This window comes from Accipiter gentilis, chromosome 17, assembly GCF_929443795.1.
Source record: "Accipiter gentilis chromosome 17, bAccGen1.1, whole genome shotgun sequence".
Classification (NCBI taxonomy): Eukaryota; Metazoa; Chordata; class Aves; order Accipitriformes; family Accipitridae; genus Astur; species Astur gentilis.
Window position 1 is genome coordinate 17,430,714 of NC_064896.1, and position 14,939 is coordinate 17,445,652.

Here is a 14,939-nt window from a genome sequence, read left to right on the forward strand (position 1 = left end):
GAGACAGGGGTCAATATCTAAGACTTTAAAGTTCAAAGAAAACAATAGTACTTTTGGCTTTAGTGCATTTCCATGCACCCACATCACATCAACTTTATGAGCCTTCAAACCTAACTTAAAGGCTTGGCTGACATCAGAACACTGACCCCATGGGCCTGATCAGTCTCTTTCAGTTACAGTGCTGAAAATCAAGAGCAATTACATTGAAGTTGCTATTTTAGCCTAGAGAAAGAACACAGAAAATCAAGCTTGCTGTATTTCCATGGTGTTAAGATGTTTTAAGATCTGCCAATGTGCGGACAGCAGTTACAGCTTTGTCCTGCATTCACAAAGAATTCCCTTTAAAACGTGAAACTGTTATCACTGCAGGGGAAGCGAAAATCTCACTGACAGGATTAAGCACCAAGTAACAGCTATGTTTAAAAAACTGGGGCGGTTTTGGAGCAGTCCTTCAAGCAGCTCCACCCAGCTCTCAGGAAGGTTAATTGGCAGGCTGGGAAGGCCAGGTCCCTGCCTTCTCCTCCCAAACACAAGCAATGTAAGAAGCTTGACCAGCAAGTCTAGAAAAAAGTACTATTACATCAAACAGCTGTCAGTTGGCATTTGCTAATATTCTATCAGCAGTATTACAAGCTGTAAACCTGCAGTAATAAATGTCCCATTTGTTCTACTTGGAGGGTTTACCTATTAGAGTGCCATGCTATCTGGGATTAAGCATAGGTGTGTCTGTATGTGTGGGTTTTGCATCACAAATACAATGTCATCATAAAAACATTTTTTTTTATATCTGATGACTTCAAAAACTGAAAGTAATGAAAGGGAAAGGAGAAGACACAGTGGAATTCAAGATGACCACAAGCCAGTGTTTCTGAGGTCTCTGCTTACCACAGGTTAGCATACCAGGAAAATATGCACCAGTCTATACTTTTATGAAAGGAATTCTTTTTGGAGATGATTGTTGAAAGCCTGCTGACCTTCTGATCTCTGCCATCTTGTTTATCATCATCCATGACTAAAAAGTCATGCTGCTAATCCAGCTATGTTGCTATGCTGGAAAAACTGGGTGATAAATCTTCGCCGAAGCTGCCATTCTTCAGGAAATTGAGACTTTTCTATTTCTGGTCATTGGACAATTACCCAGGCCCATAGTTGACCTGCTCTTAGTGTCTCTTTGCGTTATATATCAGCACGATGACAGTGCAGTTAAGGCAGGACTAACTCCTGGCAGGAAACTCCTGGCAGCAATTCAGAAAGAAGCTACCAGAATAAAGATAGCCCTGTTGCAAAGATACCAGAGAGTACTTATTTACTGAGCAACTTTACAGAAGGATTTTAATCTGTATATTCTTTGGCCATCCTGTGTAAAACAGAGAACAATGGACAGTATCTTACTATGGACCTATATGGTTCCTACCCTAATGGTATACCCTGTTGGAGTGTCTAGATGCTGCACAATTCCTGGTAACACACACACAGCCTGTTATGCGTAGTATGTATGTCACTAAGAGGTTATCTTCATGGCTGCAGTTTCTGTTTCTCCTTGGTCTGCCTAATGACTACTTTCCACTTGTTCCCTTTTCAGTAGCTTTGCTGAAAACACTCCTGTTTTACAAATTATATGTTAGGTGCACACTAAGAATCCTGGTGATACTTCTTTTGTCTCTTGGACTGTTCTTTTGTCTCTTGGACTGTGATGCTTACATGCACACAAAATAAGCAAAAGAAAATATATTCAGTCTTGTTCTAGGTCTCCTTACAAGACAAAAACTTAAATTGTTGTGATCTTTTGTTCAACTGCAAATTTTATGTTGATTCAGTGCAAAACAAAGTTCCTTTAAAACACGTTTTGAATCTCAGAATTAAGTATGTGATGAAATTTATATTTTTCCTTATGAACACAATGATCCCATAAACAACAAAGCAACATGGCATTTCATAGCATTCACAAAAAACAGACTGCTTTGGAAAATTTACCACAAAATGGAAAGTCTGCAAAGTTCCTGGTCTTTTACTTTATGCTGTAAACACAACTTATACAGCCTTGTCAAATGCAGACAGTCAGGTTTTTCTGATTATTTTATTATTAATTTATTTATTGGAGGGGGGACATAGTTGGCATTCTCCATTTTTCAGTAAAACATGCCACACTACATACTTCACATTAGCAAAGTCTCAATAGGCCTCATGTAACAATACATGGGCAAGATGAAGCAGCTGGCTTTTTCCCTCCTGTCCCTACTAAAAGCCCAGCAGCAAACACAGAGGCAATTCACAAAGAGGTGCAGCCATAGAAATAATTTAGGGCCAGATTCAGCTCACAACCAACCGGCGGAAGGATTCTGCTTAAACTCATCAGGCCATAGCCAGCACAAAGAGCCATCAGCTTCTGCAGCACAGCGCTGAGAAGCTGAGCTACAGCTGCCAAGAGCATTCCCTGCAACGATTTACACATTTGATAGCACTCTTTTTTCCGGATACCCTTTCTCATTTGGTATAGCTGCTCTTCTTCCTGTGCCATGACTGATTTTCTTGCAAAAGTTCTAAATAAGCTTCAAGCACAGAAAGACCGACGCTGTTACCTGGGGAGGTGATGTGTATTTCCTGTCCTGCGGCGTCCACATCCTGTGCAAAGAATCTAGGGAATTCTCCGAGAGCTGATGGGATTTTCGGCCCGCGTGACGGCCTTTCAGCTCCACATCCTCGTACGGGTTTTCCTTGGGTGACTCGCCTTCACATTTTTGGTTTTGTTTTGGTTGGGGGGGGGGGGGGTTAAGAAAAGAAAAACAGACAGGAATGTAAAGTTAAAAAAAATAAAAATCATGTGAACCAAGTGAAAGGCTTTTAGAAAAGCTCCTCAGCTTTCAGCATGACTCATCCCTCTAGCTGCAGCTGGAAGTATTTGGAGGAGAACTTGGCTACAAGGTCGACAAGTTTCTTTGGGGTTTTTTTTTACTGCCTTTTTTTTTTAATAAAATGCAAAGATTTCACAAGACGTGCTTCTGAGCATCCGCAGCTGTGGAAAATTTATTGATATATGAAAGCTAAGGCACATAACTACTTTAAAGTGTATCAGTAGATTTTATAGATCTATAGCAGCCACTCACAGGGTGAAATGAATAGCAATAAATAACTGTTCTCAACATACCACCTTTACACAAAATAAGACAACTTTTATTTGATGCTACCTTCACTTTTCTCTTTCCCTGAGAGAAGACAAAGAAAGAACATACACTTCAGCTCAGCAGTGCCAAGAGAGAAGATTGGAAAATGCATGAGATGAGGGAAGAATTTCTGCCCCAACCATACTGCATCCTCAAAGTGTTCTTTAAAACACATCATGCTTTCTAATTAAGCAGCTATTCACTTCAATTTGTGTAAAATTAATATGTCCCAGAAGGAAACTCATCCTGCCAGTAATATATAGACGCTTGAACAGTTAATCGCTAAATATGACATAAATGAAAAATACATCAAAAAGCAGACAGCAATCTTTGAATTTTTAGCATGTGAAAACCAGAACCAAAATTTACAGTCCAGATTTAAGTGAGATCAAATACCCTTTGGCAGCCTAAGGACCAGTGGAATAACCTACCATCTTCTGAAAACTCCTGAACTCCCTAAACCTCCCACTGAACTAAGCAGCATGAAGATGAATGACTGCCATTGGTAAATGAACATTTTGTTTCCATTTCTTCAGACAGTTCATAATCAGCAACTGGTTTAGAACTTCAAGTTTTTCGAACACAGGGTCATTCCAGTTTTCCAACCATCTTACACAGAAAATCATCACCAAGAAAGTGATCTACACAAATTCAAGACTTGAATTTGCAGAAACTTGAAACATGCAGGTTCAAAGCTTTTGAACCAACATGTTTTTGGTTTTATATCTAAGCATTACTCTAAAACTCATGGGTTTAGTACAATGTATATTGCAATACAAGCTATTAAATATAAGAAATTCAGATTTTACTACATACTGTATCAATTAAGAATTGAGGACAGAAAGATATAGCACAGTTTATTATTCACACTGTTACAGAAAATATTCACTGCTTTTACAGAAATGACAGTTAAGGCATAGGTGTTTTCAATGAGAGCAAGGCCTGGATTAATACTTAGTTCTTTTGGCTACCAGGGTTTTTTGTTCTAGACAGAATACTACATTTCCTCATTGCACAAAAAAAACCCCAAAAGTAGTTTGTGCTTTCTACTTCATTGTTAAGCCTGGAAGCGTGAGACTCCTTGATTCACCAATTACAGCAGTAAGAGTTCTTGCTTAGCAAATTCAAGCATTCACAATACAAGTAAAAATACAGTTTTGCTTTGGTAGTGCACTATACTAAGATTTCTAGTTAAATATATGCGCAAGAGTGGATGTTTTAGCTTTGTTTTAATTAAAAGCCTGAATAACTGCTGCTCTTGAAGAATGTTTGAATTGGCAATCACAGCTTATTATTTCATCCAGAGGGAATCTTATTCTAGAGGTTGCACTATCATCATAGTCATTCCACATGCCACATAGAAAGAACACCTTCAAGTGCATGGAGTACTTAGAAGAAAGACCTTTTGATTAATGCAATGAACAGGATAAATCTTAAGCAACAAATATTCCTACAAAAATTTAAAGCTACAAATGTTCTGGGTGGACTATGAAATTGATTGATTCCTTCTGCAGGAAGAAAAATAAATAAGTATTGCACACTAATTCTGTTACTTGTAAACTCTAGAGCTCTAGATATGATAATCATAACAACAATAAATGGTCAATTTTGCAAAATGCTGTTGCTTACAGCTAATTGGACTGTACTAGCATAATAACATTTCTTGTAAACCCAAGTCAAGTATAGGTCAAGCAAGCATTTTAGCATGGATTAACAGATTTCAAAATACCCGGCTACATTAGGCAGTGCTTAAACATATGCTTCCTTGTGAAAACAAATGTTACTACATTAGTCTGCATAGTATCCAAACTTCTGAGAAGAAACAAGCCCATCAGTTGAAAAGAAACCTTCTTTAAAATGTAAAGCATTTAAAAGTTTTAGTGTGATTCTCTTTCCAAGACACAATGTAAAGCAGAATTGCCTGAACCCAGTTAAACTCAACATTACTAATGTTGACCTAAAATATTAAGTATAGAAACAGGACCAGAAAAGTCTTGGATGAGAGGAGAGGGAGGAGCAAGGAACCATGAGCAGAGGCTGCTTTTCTGATACAGATTCTCTACCAAAAGAAAGCTCAGGCCAAATTCCTCTTCAGTGTAATGTGGAGGTCAGTGGAGACACCACAGGGATTTTAACCCTTTCCCTACAGCTGTGAGAGTTTCTTCAGATGATTGGCTTGCTGTTCAAGAACACTTGTTTCTTTTATTTTTCTTTTATTTTTCTCATTTGCTTAAAAATCAAATTATTTCAGGGTTTGGGGTTTTTTTCACTTCGAAATAATGCCTTGAGACCAAATATGCCTCATCTTTTTTCTTTTTTTCTTTTTTTTTTTAAGAATTTAAACTTCCCCACCAAATCTACGATAATGAAATAGTCTGATCAATCCAAAACCATCTGGTTTTGCTGATTTGGCATTTGAACCCAGTATTTGGTTCAGCCAGTGAACTAAAAGAATTTATTTGTCTAGCTCTTCAGTAATTTTCAAATCTTAGACGACCAGCATTTTTTAGTACATAAGGTCTCTCTGGTGGATGAGACCAAAAGACCAGATATGCAAAAAGAGCACTAGGCAGCCCAGACAAACTGGTTACTGGGTGCCAAGAGTAGGAAGGACAGGTGACAAGAAACCCAAGATGGCCAGCAAGCTAAAAAGTTGTGTGAGGGTACCCTGAACTGCCTTAGAGCAGCATTTAACCCTGTCGCTCTGCACTGTGACTCCCTTCCATGGAAGAAAGACCTGGGAACTTATGGCCACCAGCAGATGTAGGTCCCACACTGGAGTGAGGCTCTGGGGAAGGGCTGCAGTGGTGGTTGCTACTGTTCCTACAACACAAAACTGAGGAAAGCTTCCATACAGCTGGGCTGGCTCTGAGGTTTGCAGCTTTGATCTCTGCATTTCTCCTCAATACCATCACTTCTCTAGTCCCAAGATCCAGGCAAGGAATGTTCACAATCTGCAAGCTGCAGTGCTTTTGCATTCATTTGGATTTGCTGCAAAAGAAAAACACATTTACAATGAAAGAGCAAGGAAACATCCTTGTTCCTTCCATATGGATGTTCCTTTTGGAAGCCAAAAGGAGAAACATTATGCAGTACAGAGGCCAGTCTTGTGTTAATGAGGCTGATCCAACTGCTGCACAAGACAACAGCAGACTATCACTGACTTCAAAGCCAGCTGAATCAGACCCCCAGAATGGATATGGTCACACAAAATAGCAAGCCTTTGGCAAATACTGTCTCTAATCACCATCCCTGCTTCCAGATCAGTTCCCTTTATAAGCATTTTTTTTCAAGTTTCCCATTCTCTTGAATTCTACGTACCAAACTGCTGAGTCAACACGGGACACTTATCTACACGACATTTATGTCCAGAAGATCCCAGAGGCAATTTAATGGTTGGTCCACAGGGGAAAGGGGGAAAAAAAAAAAAAGATAAATAACCAGTGATCTTTAGAAAAGTCCTGAGGAATGCAATGCTTTGAGCTTAAGCATTGATGAGTTTCCTCCAGCAGTTGCAATTCCTCACTCTGTGATACTCTGCGAGTCAGCCCCACCGAGTCCTGAGGCGGCACACAATGTTCCTCTGCTCAGCCTTTCACACGTGGCAAATGGGAAGCAGAGGCAGACTCGGCAAGCTTGTCTCATGCTGAGAAAGGAGTGAAAAGTAAGGCTGAGGGGAAAAAAAAATGCAGGCAGACACTTCTCTATAAATGGCAGAAAGCAGGGAAATGCATCATTTCTTTCTAGATGGGAGAAATAATTATCAGAGGAATGAAGTGATTCACTGAATGCTTATTATAACTCCTGCCTTTTGCACTGCCAGGAAGCAAGAAGAACAGCAGGTATACAGCAAGGGAAAGGGCTCATCAATTTGTGTTAACTTGGGTGCCTAAATTAGAAGCCAATGTTTGCAGGGGAGATACTGTCTCCAGAAGGTGATTCTGAGTGCCCAAGCTAGGAGCCTACCACCTTCCCTGCTGGCTACATAGAAAGCCCAGACCCCTGAGCTGTGTGGCTGAGTTAGACAGAGTTAGCACCTCACAAATGACAAGTGTGTATTTCCTGCATATTAGAGCATGTGTACAAAATATAGGGCAATTAATATATTTTACATTATAATGAACTGGCAGACGAAAGCTTCAGCTGCCATCCCAGGACAGACTTGGGAAAAGCAGCACATACCTCCAGAGGCAAGGAGCTGGAAATAGTGGCAATAAATGGGCAGGAAAAGACACCCAGACAGGCAGAATCAGGATGGAATAACAGAGAAGTAGAAATACCCAAGTGAGCAGCCTGTAAGAACCTCTGATGCTTGTGGCACTTATCCCCTCAAAATTTTGCAGTGTTTCTGTAACAACAGACACAAGGTGCAACATCAACTCCTTTCCACACATAATCCCTCTGGTGGCATCTACAGATCCTTGAACCATCTTTTTTGCCCTCTGCCCATGACCTCTGTTCAGTTGTAGGTATAGCCCAATTCATCCAGCTCACATACATTTGGTGCACACAAGCCCTTGCAGAAGATTAAGATAAAATACAACTGGGCACGGAAAAAGCAAGCAGAGAAGGGTGGTTGGGGAATTCTGCTTTTGCTGCCGTTGAAGAGGAAGCAACGGGAATGAAACTCAGAGTGCAAGCACTGCATGAGGGAACAGCACAGGATTCATGCGCTCTGCAGACTTGCAGCTCCCCAGCGTCTCGGTCCAAAGAACTGCTCAATGGTGAGAATCCAGGTGCATTCTGCATATGCATTACTCATTCATTTTATTCATAAAATTACACAAACGCATATTCACACTGCCAGTGCTGGAGGAAAACTCAGCCACTGGGATGTTTACGAGCATGTTCAGATCAAATGGATGAAAACCACAAAATCTCCACACTCTCATAAAGTATCCGAGTTTAGATCTTCAGTACATAGATGAGCTCTTTCAACATCAGAAAAGCTGCAACTGTGCTTCTCAGCTGAGGAATTTACCCCAGGAATCTGTAGAAAGAGGAACTATTTCAATATCACATTACAGCTAAGACACATTATAGCTCCATTGAAAAGCTGTTGCTGAACAGTACTAAGTTACAGACCATTACTTGCTTATAATCCTACCACCCAGTGTATCAGCTCAGTACCATGTTCTCAGAAGAGTAGTAGAACACCTGCAACATGCAGAGTGAAAAGTCTAAAATGCCATCAGCCTTTTGAGCCCTGATCCATGGAGTTTGTAAGCAACAGCCTGTGCTTACTGAACTTGTCCAGTTTTGCTTTGCCTTGCAATAAGCAGAAGAAACACTGCAGATACTTTCAGCTCTCTGCTATCTCTGCAGGGACTGCAAGAGCTTAGAGTTGTAATCATAATGAAGCACCAGGTAAAGAAGAATTAGCATGGCTGATAAATGAAGAAGAAATTCTGGCCCCCAAAATCATCCGTTTAACCCTCAAACCAAAATCATGTGCATGAAAACATCTGATGAGCAACTGTTAGCACAGTACAGCATCAGCATGCCTAAACTGCTTGCACTTCACAGAGGTTTAACCCTGCTGACTTCAATATACTCTCTGAATTTAAACTGGGATTTGGGAGAGCAACCTCGTGGTCGTTTTTGTCTCTGTTTTACTAACCTGCAGCATTGACTAGAAAACCAGGCAATAAAGCTGACAGAGATTGTCGCAAGAAGCTGTAGTGGATGGTATAGCTGTGAGACAGACTCCACAAAGAAAAATAGGGATCTAAATAAACCATGATTATTAAAAATAACTGAAATCTGCATATCCCAATGTAGCAACAAAGCAGCAGGCTGATCATCAATAGGATCAGACAGCTAGAGTATTTGGCCTTTCTTTGACAGGTCCATATGGATACTGTTTGATTTAATGTGCTCTGGCTGCCATTACCCTATAGTGTCTATTATTAAAATTGCCACTGTTACACTTTCCAAAAACTCACATGCTTTTTAGACTGTGAGAGGCAGACTGGGGGCATGGAAGAAGACAGGAACATACATTTCCCTGATCACTGCCTGCACCATCATTTTGTATCAATCCTAGCTCTGTCTGCATAACAACTATCCAGAGACATCCTGGTAAGGGTCTGACTAAAACCCAAAATGTTTTCAGAGAAGCAACTAGCACAGCACTGGTGGCAAAGGTGCAATGTCTCCAAGTTTGCTTCAGCTTCACAGCAGCCCAGCAATTCCAGTTTCTCCCAGATTTGTACAATCCTTTTGATGCGAGATGATAATATGACAGACAATAATGCAATACAAAAGCATGACAGGCAATAATGTGGCATGCGATGATCAGATTTTACTGGAAAGATCAGATTGCTGGCTTTTTAACCTTTTTCCACATTTACTGGAAGAACTTTTCAAGTGTTCTCATTTGAAAGCAATGTCAAGTTGGAACATCTTCCAACAGGACCTCAGTCATCATTTCTGCAGCTTTTGGCACACACAATGGTGGATTCAGTAAAACAGCTAAATCATCCCATTTGTTACATGACATGCACTATGTCCAATTTACATGAGAATTCAAAACAACTAATCAGTTTAAGAGAGATGAGTTGACTTAGCAGGAGGGATAAAAGGAGTAACATGCTGTTCTGGACTCCACAGGGAAGGTTAAGCCATCAACATTCCCTCCACACTCAGGATCTTGGTTGTAGGTCCACACCTGCCTATTTTAACTGCTCAGGCACCCACCTGCGTTAGGCTGCCCTGACACTCCACTTAATAATGCTGATTTGAGACATATTGCTCCATCTCCTCTTTTATGAGTTCTGACATATTGGGAAATAGCTCAGAGACCCAGATTCATCCATTCTCATCTCTCTGGAAAAGACTGTATTCACCCAAGTACAACCACCACCTGGCCCTCAAAATTTCAAGGAGAGATGGCTACACCAAAAGACAGACATTTTGCTTCCTGAGTGGTTACCTGAAACCTGTATACAAGACTTATGTTGATATGATTTTACTCCCCACTGCCAAAAAAAAAAGGAACTTTTCTAGGCCTGGTACCAATCTGACAGGTTTGGGGTTTATAATGATTTATTTTTCACGTGACTCTCTCTGACTGTGAAGAAAGCCCATGCAAACCCAGAACTAGTTGTCCTGTTATAGTGCAAAAGTGAAGAAGAAGCTGATTCTCCCCAAAATGAAGTGAGATACTCAAATTGATAAAGGAAAACAGCTAAACAACTGTGTATAACTACACTGTTTCACTTGGGTGTCAGCTGTAACAAGGTTCAATTACATACCTCCAGAAGCACAGTGATTAAGTTGCTATCATCAGTCTAACTCCTCTCAAGGTGCAAAAAATATTTGTCAAGAGAAGTATCCAGCTATTGAAAGGGCTCAAAAACTCCTAAACGTGACACTGAACAGGTCCAGAGAGCAGAAGGGTGCATAAGAAACCCTCCCCAGGAGGGCCAGCTCCCCCTGGGACCATGGATTGTAGGATGCTCCCAGTGGGAATCTACCAGCAAGATCCCATTCAGAAATTCATCCTGGTTTTAGACAGCACACAGCAATATTTGTTGGAGCATTGCTTTACTTGCTAGACTGCTTCAGCTCTAGCTGTCAGCAACTGCTTCCCCTTCAACTGTCTCAGTTCTGCTGTTTCCCTCCTTTTCTTCCTTTTCCCACCCCAGATGGATTTCCCACACAATTTAACTAATACCTTTTATTTAAAGCCAGTCTGAAATGATCTGACTCTGCTGACTGAGAGCTTCACAGACTCCAGAAAAGCATTCTGACTGGCTTCATCAATTACTTCTCAACAAACTTAAATACAATCAGAGATGGGCCTGAACCCAAGCTCTGCCTCTGAACATGTATTTCTGAGCTGTGAAAAAGTCTGTATCCCCATCAAGAACATGCGACTGACTCTGGTCTCCTCAATGGACCACAGGGAAACTGTGATGTGGGGATAGGGAGAAAGGAGAAGACGGAACTGAGTTCCAAAGCAAGCTTTCAAGCCAGCCTCTACAGCCACAGGCCTCTTCAACCATGGATACTGTGAAAACCCCAGATCCAAAGGCCTGTGCTCTTTTAGAACCAGAACTCAACTGCTGAATCCCAGCTTTAAGATAAAAACATTTCCACGTTTAACTTTGCATAATAACTGTGGCATTGCCTGGAGAAAAGATTTTTTCACAGGAATTTGTGCCACTCGCCTGAATCATACACTTTTGACTATCCTTCCTCTTGCCCAGGTTGTCTGTCCCTCTTTAACAGCTAACCCATCTGCCCAGGTTCTCATTCCAGCTGCTGGAGTCTCCTTGAGAAGAGCGCTTCCTCAGCCAGTGGGTATTTGATGGGCTCCATGTTCCACAGTATATCCTAAAATGTCAGTTGAAAAAATACCTGCATTTAATGAAGGATCCCCATGCTGCTGACTCTATCAACCGCAAGGCTAAAGGAGAGACACAAGGCCTAGTGAACTACACAGCACCAGGACCTGCCACCAAGTAGCTCTAACAGAAGTTTTGGCACTGATACCTATTGTGCCTTTGGCATTCCACCTAACTCTGACATAGACCAGGCCTGGCTGTACGTAACTGGCATATGCTGGTAGCCCCAGACTTTGTGGTCCTAGGGACTCTGCTGCCAGTGAATCACCAAAACTTCCCCAGGGCAGTAGCAGACACTTATGTTCCTCCTTACAGGAATTTGATGGAAAGGACTAAACTAAAAGGTCTATTTCAGCCCTGGAGCAATTCCAGCAGAACTATGAACTGGGAAAAGGCACAGCAGGAGGCCTGTCAACTGACACAGGAGAAGGGCTAGTGTCACTCCAAACTGCCAGGCCAATTTTGGGATGTGGCCAAGCCGGACAGAGCATGGGTTTGTCCGCTGCAACCCAGCACGATGAGCACTCAAAAGAGCTCCAGCCACAAAGTCAAGCCAGTCTTGTCCCAAAGAAAAGCACAGCCTAATACCAGCTGGGGATTCTAAAAGAGGGTAATTCATTAGTGTTTTCTTTCATGTTAATTAACAGAGTTCTAAGAGTGCTTTGGACCATTGCAATTTAGTGAGCAGGCACCAGTCTTGCATGTGAGCCAGTCAGACAGAATGGGAACCTTACTGGGGCAAGACCTCTCTGCACTAATATATGTAGCTGAAATAAATAAACCCATTCTTATACAAACTGCTCTTCTTATTGCACCAGCAGTAAGATACTAAACCCATCAGAAGATGAATAATCTGATGCTCATACACCTGGGCTATGTGCTGAATAGTCCATCTATTACATCAAAAACAGCAGAAAAGCAAGAAACCCCATTAGTCACAGATCATCAGGGAGGAAAAGCATTTTAATCACTTTCATTCTTCTTGGGGAAAAAAAAATGTTTTAAATGAAGGCCAGGCAGCTATAAAAGCAAATGGTTCTTGCTTCGACAGGGCAGATGGAGTTGTGCGATATCAAATTAAACATTCTCAAACTATGATGCAACATGCACAACCGAACTGAGCAATGTGTCTCCTACACATTTACGTAGTGTCCTCTGAGAGGAACTCTCCACCTGTTCTACTGTGTCCAGCACTCTAAGGAGTTACAAACAGAGTAAGAAGGCTTTCCTTGTCAAAGATTTCTTCCACTATATTTAATTTCTGAACTGTGAATGCAATTTCTCTTACAAACACAAACTATAATTTACACGGTTTTACTAGATTTTCTTGAGGTAAGCTTAATATTGTGCCCTTAACCTTGCCTTCACTTTATGTATTCAGCTTTTGCTGATGATAACAAGTGCTTTCTTCTAGATGTCAAGTGAAAAAATGCCTTAGACACACCAGAGGATAAATAACAATATTCAAATATCTCAACTGCATTTAGGGGAGCAGACTGGAAAACTGAAACCGTATGGTATATGTGACAGGAAATACTGTTGTCCACAAACATAGCAGAAGCAACCGTCTCAGACATCTCTTAATACTATGATAGTTTCTTGAATTCACACAAAGCCGAGCTTGGTTTCCCCAACTGGATTCATAAAGCCACATCAATTTTGGTCTGATTAAAGACTCATTCAAAACCACAAGAAGCAAAACAATGTTAAGTTTACTATGACTGCCACATTCCTGTGAGTGCTAGTACAGGAGATGAATGAAGTCCACATGGTCCCTTGCACATGGAATACAGTTCTGATTAATATTAGGAATGTGCACCCCTTTATACAACTGCTTCTTGACTAATGCAGAATGGATCGTTATGTTCCAATCCAAGATCTGTCTCAAACTTAACATGCAGATACTTCATCTATTAAAGTGTACAAAAATATTACAGAAATAAACAAAGCATCTGGTTCATGATGTCACTGGATTTCAAAGCACAACAATTTTGGGGTTTAATGTACCTTAAAGCTTTTCTTTTCTTTTTTAAAGTCAGCTTTCAAAATAACATGAGCTAGCCATAGCAGTTCATCAGTGTCCTGGTCATTAAAGAAGGAAACATTGTAAGGGCACCAGGAGAAAGACAAAGGTTTAGTCTGCAATGCACATCAGATGATGTCATGTAGTAGCCTCAAATCTAATTACTCTAGTCCTAGCATTTAGGCACTTAGAAACTGTATTTTGATCATTTTACTAGTCTGAGTGGGAGCACTCAGTACCCCAACACAGTATTTTATAGATATCTAACATTAAATATGCTTTTTAGAAGATACTCTCTGATAGATAATTCACAACTTATCCACAGCTCTCCTCTGCTTTCCAGCAAGGGAGAAATGTCCTGCTGAGGGGCACCAGGCTGGGGGATGCAGTGACTGACAGAAAGGAGAGCTGGGCTGCTGTCTTGGGGGACCACAGCAAGCTGAAGTAACAGCTGACAGGAACTTTGGGAAGTTTAGGAACAACAAATACAGTCCCACACATGGGTCAGAATAACCCTGCAACAGTACATGCCAGGGCTGACTGGCTAGGGAGGAACTCTGCAAAAAAACAGGCTCGGGGTCCCAGTGGGCAACGAACCGAACATAAGGCAGCAGCTGTGCCTGTGGCAAGGAAGATCAACCACACCTTGGCCTGCATTAGCAAGAGTGTGGCCAGTAAGCCACGGGAAGTGGTAATTTCCCTCTATTTGGCCCTTCCAAGGCTGCATCTGGAGTAATCACAGTATCAGAGAGACATCAACAGACTGGAGATTGTCTCGAGCAAGGCTACTAAGATGGTTGGGGGCTGGAGCACACAACATAGATGAGAAAAGGCTGAGAAAACTCGGACTGTTTAGCCTAGAGAAGTCTGGTGTGGGGGGGACATAACTGCTGTCTCCCACTACCTAGAAGGGGTTATGGAAAAGGTGGAGCCAGATGCTTCTTGGAGGTGCATGGTGAAAGGATGAAAGACAATGGTCACAAACAGCAACAAGGAGAATTCTGACTGGATAGAAAGAAAAATTCCTTCACAGTGATATCAAGAAAAAATTCTTCACAGGGGAGGTTAAGCAGTGGACCAGGCTGCACAGAGAGGCAGTGGAACCACCCTCCTAAGATATTTTGAAAACTCAACGAGACGTAGCCCTGAGCAACCTGATCTAACTTTGAAACTAGTCCTGCTCTGAGCAGAGGTTGGACCAGCTGACTCTGGACTCCCTTCCAACCTGAATTTTTTTTATGATTCTGTTTCACAGTAGAGTGCTTAGAGCATTGCTCAAGATTTACAGCCTTTTGTCTTGTGTTTTAACACTTACTTGCATTAACAGTTTTAATTCTACAGGGGGTAGGGTGGGAGGGGACTTTATTGAGTTTATTACCACAGTGACAATGTTTTAACTACCTA

General features: G+C 41.3%; 1 protein-coding gene across 3 annotated transcripts in view; it reads right to left on the reverse strand.

The window, feature by feature from the left end:
- DENND2B (DENN domain containing 2B) overlaps positions 1 to 14,939 on the reverse strand; it is a 182,382-nt gene that overhangs the window by 51,024 nt on the left and 116,419 nt on the right. For all 3 annotated transcript variants that reach the window (XM_049821332.1, XM_049821334.1, XM_049821333.1), the window contains one exon: positions 2,580 to 2,728. In XM_049821332.1, the coding sequence (XP_049677289.1) occupies positions 2,580 to 2,728 (149 nt within the window). The remainder of the gene's footprint in view (positions 1 to 2,579; positions 2,729 to 14,939) is intronic.